This window comes from Prunus avium, chromosome 6, assembly GCF_965620075.1.
Source record: "Prunus avium chromosome 6, drPruAviu1.hap1.1, whole genome shotgun sequence".
NCBI lineage: Eukaryota > Viridiplantae > Streptophyta > Magnoliopsida > Rosales > Rosaceae > Prunus > Prunus avium.
Window position 1 is genome coordinate 6,314,572 of NC_142289.1, and position 3,634 is coordinate 6,318,205.

The 3,634-nt window shown below is 41.6% G+C and overlaps 1 protein-coding gene across 1 annotated transcript; it reads left to right on the forward strand.

Moving 5' to 3' along the window:
• The first annotated feature begins 882 nt into the window (after window positions 1-882).
• LOC110769831 (7-deoxyloganetic acid glucosyltransferase-like) lies at window positions 883-3,222 on the forward strand. Its single transcript, XM_021973873.2, has 2 exons — window positions 883-1,549; window positions 1,894-3,222. The coding sequence occupies exons 1-2, from the start codon at window positions 1,048-1,050 to the stop codon at window positions 2,814-2,816; spliced, it is 1,425 nt and encodes a 474-aa protein (XP_021829565.1). The 5' UTR covers window positions 883-1,047; the 3' UTR covers window positions 2,817-3,222.
• The last annotated feature ends 412 nt before the right edge of the window (window positions 3,223-3,634 follow it).

Sequence of the window (3,634 nt, forward strand, 5' to 3'; positions counted from 1 at the left end):
ATACCAGACATTAATTATTCATTAGTAAATGCCATATCTTCTATAGTGATTTATTTTTTGGGTTTTGTAAAGAATGTGGTACCAACCTTCCAACCTTCAAAACCAAATCGGACCATGGGTTAGATGAAATTCGGCACAACTAGTGAATACCAGAAGTTAATTATCCCTCACCTCATATGACACATTAGCAAATGCCATATCTTCTATAGTGATTTATTTTTTGGGTTTTGTAGAGAATGTGGTACCAACCTTCCAACCTTCAAAACCAAATCGGACCATGGGTTAGGTGAAATTCGGCACAACTAGTGAATACCAGACGTTAATTATCCCTCACCTCATATGACGCATTAGCAAATGCCATATCTTCTATAGTGATTTATTTTTTTGGTTTTGTAGAGAATGTGGTACCAACCTTCCAACCTTCAAAACCAAATCGAACCATGGGTTAGGTGAAATTCGGCACAACTAGTGAATACCAGACGTTAATTATCCCTCACCTCATATGACGCATTAGCAAATGCCATATCTTCTATAGTGATTTATTTTTTGGGTTTTGTAGAGAATGCGGTACCAACCTTCCAACCTTCAAAACCAAATCGAACCATGGGTTAAGTGAAATTTGGCACAACTAGTGAATACCAGACGTTAATTATCCCTCACCTCATATGACGCATTAGCAAATGCCATATCTTCTGTAGTGATTTACTTTTTGGGTTTTGTAGAGAATGTGGTACCAACCTTCGAACCCTAAGACCTCTAGGAGGTAGTGCAAGTGCACTTAACCACAAGGGTAGGTAGAATGAAATATTTTTGCTCACCACTTAAACTCAAGGTGTATGTTCACCACCCTTCTTAACACTTAACACATATCCATAAGTATAATCAAGGTTAACTTTTTATTTTGATTTATGTAACCATACACTTTGGGTTAACTTTTTATATGCCATCTCCAGATTCTATATATACCACCCCTTCTGTACTAGGTTGATATAACTTACAATTAAGAAAACCCTAAGAGTAAGAAAACCTAGCTAAAATATTAACCCAATGGCAATGAAGCAACCTCACGTAGTCATCTTTCCCTTCCCACTCCAAGGTCACATGAAGCCCTTGCTATGCTTAGCCGAGCTTCTCTGCCATGCAGGCCTTCATGTCACCTATGTCAACACTCACCAAACCCACGAGCGCTTGGCCAACCTCCAAGCGCTCTCGACTCATTTCCCCACCCTCCATTTTGAGTCCATCTCCGATGGCTTCCCCGACGACCACCCCCGTACCATGAACCTTGAGTTTTTCATCACATTTAAGAAGTCTATTAGGCCTCATTTCCGGGAGCTGCTCAAAACCATTTCGCTTAAGGCCGAATCGAATGATGCTCTGGTGCCGCCTCCGAGCTGTATCATGACAGATGGGCTCGTGACTTTTGCGTTTGACGTGGCGGAGGAGCTGGGGCTTCCCATTCTAAGTTATAACGTTCCTTGTCCTCGTTACCTGTGGACTTGTCTTTGTCTCCCCAAGCTCATTGAGGATGGCCAGCTTCCTTTTCAAGGTAAGAGCCTCTACTTCACCTCTTATTATTTTATTCATTTCTATATATATACTCCATCACTTCAATTTTTCGTTTGTTAAGAGATAAAAATTAGAATCATGTTGGGGGTGGAATGATACAAAAAAATATTTTGGAAGCTTCGAATTAGAATCATGTTCTTGACTTCCTCCCACACTCATAAGTCATGTAACACTCATATGAGCTCAGAAAGTAGTGAACGGCATGGAATTAAACATTTATTTTATTCAATTTTTGTTTGTCTAGCTAACTTACATAGCTGTCATAATTAATTAACTCGCTTTAAAGAAAGAAATTTAATAATGTGATTTGTGAGTTATGAACAGATGATGACATGACTGTGGAAATTACGGGAGTCCCCGGAATGGAAGGCCTTTTGTATCGTCAAGACTTGCCAGGTTTTTGCCTAGTCAAAGAAGCGGACCACCCAGCTCTTCAATTCTTTATGAACGAGACCCAAATCCTAAAACGAGCCTCGGCTCTCATTCTCGACACAGTTTATGAGCTCGATGCTCCATTCCTCTCCCACATGGCCCTCATATTTCCCAAGATTTACACCCTCGGACCACTCCACTCTCTCCTCAACTCCCAAATAGGTGATGTGTCCCGAGGTCTAGCATCTCACGGCTCTCTTTGGAAAAGCGACCTAAACTGCATGACGTGGCTCGACTCCCAGTCGTCCAGATCGGTTATCTACGTCAGCTTCGGGACTTTGGTCCACTTGACACGTGACCAGGTGATAGAGTTTTGGTACGGCCTGGTCAACAGTGGACACCCGTTCTTGTGGGTCATGCGGTCCGACACCACCTCTGGGGGCCCCCAAATTCCTGCAGAGCTGGAAAGTGGTACGAAAGAAAGAGGCTACATAGTGAATTGGGTTTCGCAGGAGGAGGTGCTGACTCACAAATCGGTAGGTGGGTTTTTGACTCACAGTGGGTGGAACTCGACGCTTGAAAGCATTGTGAGTGGGTTGCCCATGATCTGTTGGCCCAATTTGGGGGACCATCATATTGTTTGCAGAACCGTTTGCCAGAAGTGGAAGATTGGTCTCCAATTGAATGAAAATTGTGACCGGTCCAACATTGAGAGCATGATCAGAACTTTGATGGGACCCAAAAGGGAGGAGATTCAGAGCTCCATGGACGCCGTTTCAAAATTGGCCCGTGACAGTGTTGCCAAAGGTGGATCTTCCCACAACAACTTGGAGCAGCTGATCGAATACATTCGAAATTTGCGAGATCACAACTAGAGGCCATAGGATTGAGCAAGCTAGCTGGCTGGTGATATTATATTTAATTTTCATGGGAATAAAAATTGTTGTGTTATTTATGGTCATGAGGTTTGGAAGATTGGGTTTGATATGAAGGATAAGTCTGATAAGTCAACCGTGGATACAAGGGGTTTGAGGGAAGATCAAGCAAGTGAGCACACATTCCCAATTGGCTCAGAATGGTGTTTGTGAAGGTGGCTCGTCGTACAACAACCTGGAGAAAACTTATCGTATTTTAGTTTTTATTATGTGTTAATTAAGAGAAATTATTGTATGATAATAAAATACAGCCACATGTTATAATATGGATCAGTGGTTGTCACAATCTTTCTTCGTTTAATTAATTTGAATTTGAGGTATATAATTGTGCAAGTATAAGCTCGAGTCAACATATCTTAGTTTATGTTACGTACGCCATGCGATTTTATATGTCCTCCAGCTATTCTATATATAACCCCCTTGTGTATCTAGGTTTGTATAACTTGAATTAATAAACCCGTAAGAGAAAGAAATCAACAAGCTCCTATAGATGGCAATGGCAGTGAAGCAATCTCACGTAGTGATCTAACCCTTCCCACTCCAAGGCCATATCAAGCCCTTGCTATGCTTAGCGGAGCTGCTCTTCCATGCAGGCCTTCATGCATTGGCGGAACCAAGGCAAGGGCTGCCCTTGGCTGCAGCCCAGGGACAGTTTGGGAAAAACAAATTAAATATACATATAGTCTAATATTTTAACTATAAATAAATAAAATATATATATAATTTCAACACCAATATGCATAGTAAGAGGTCTTCCA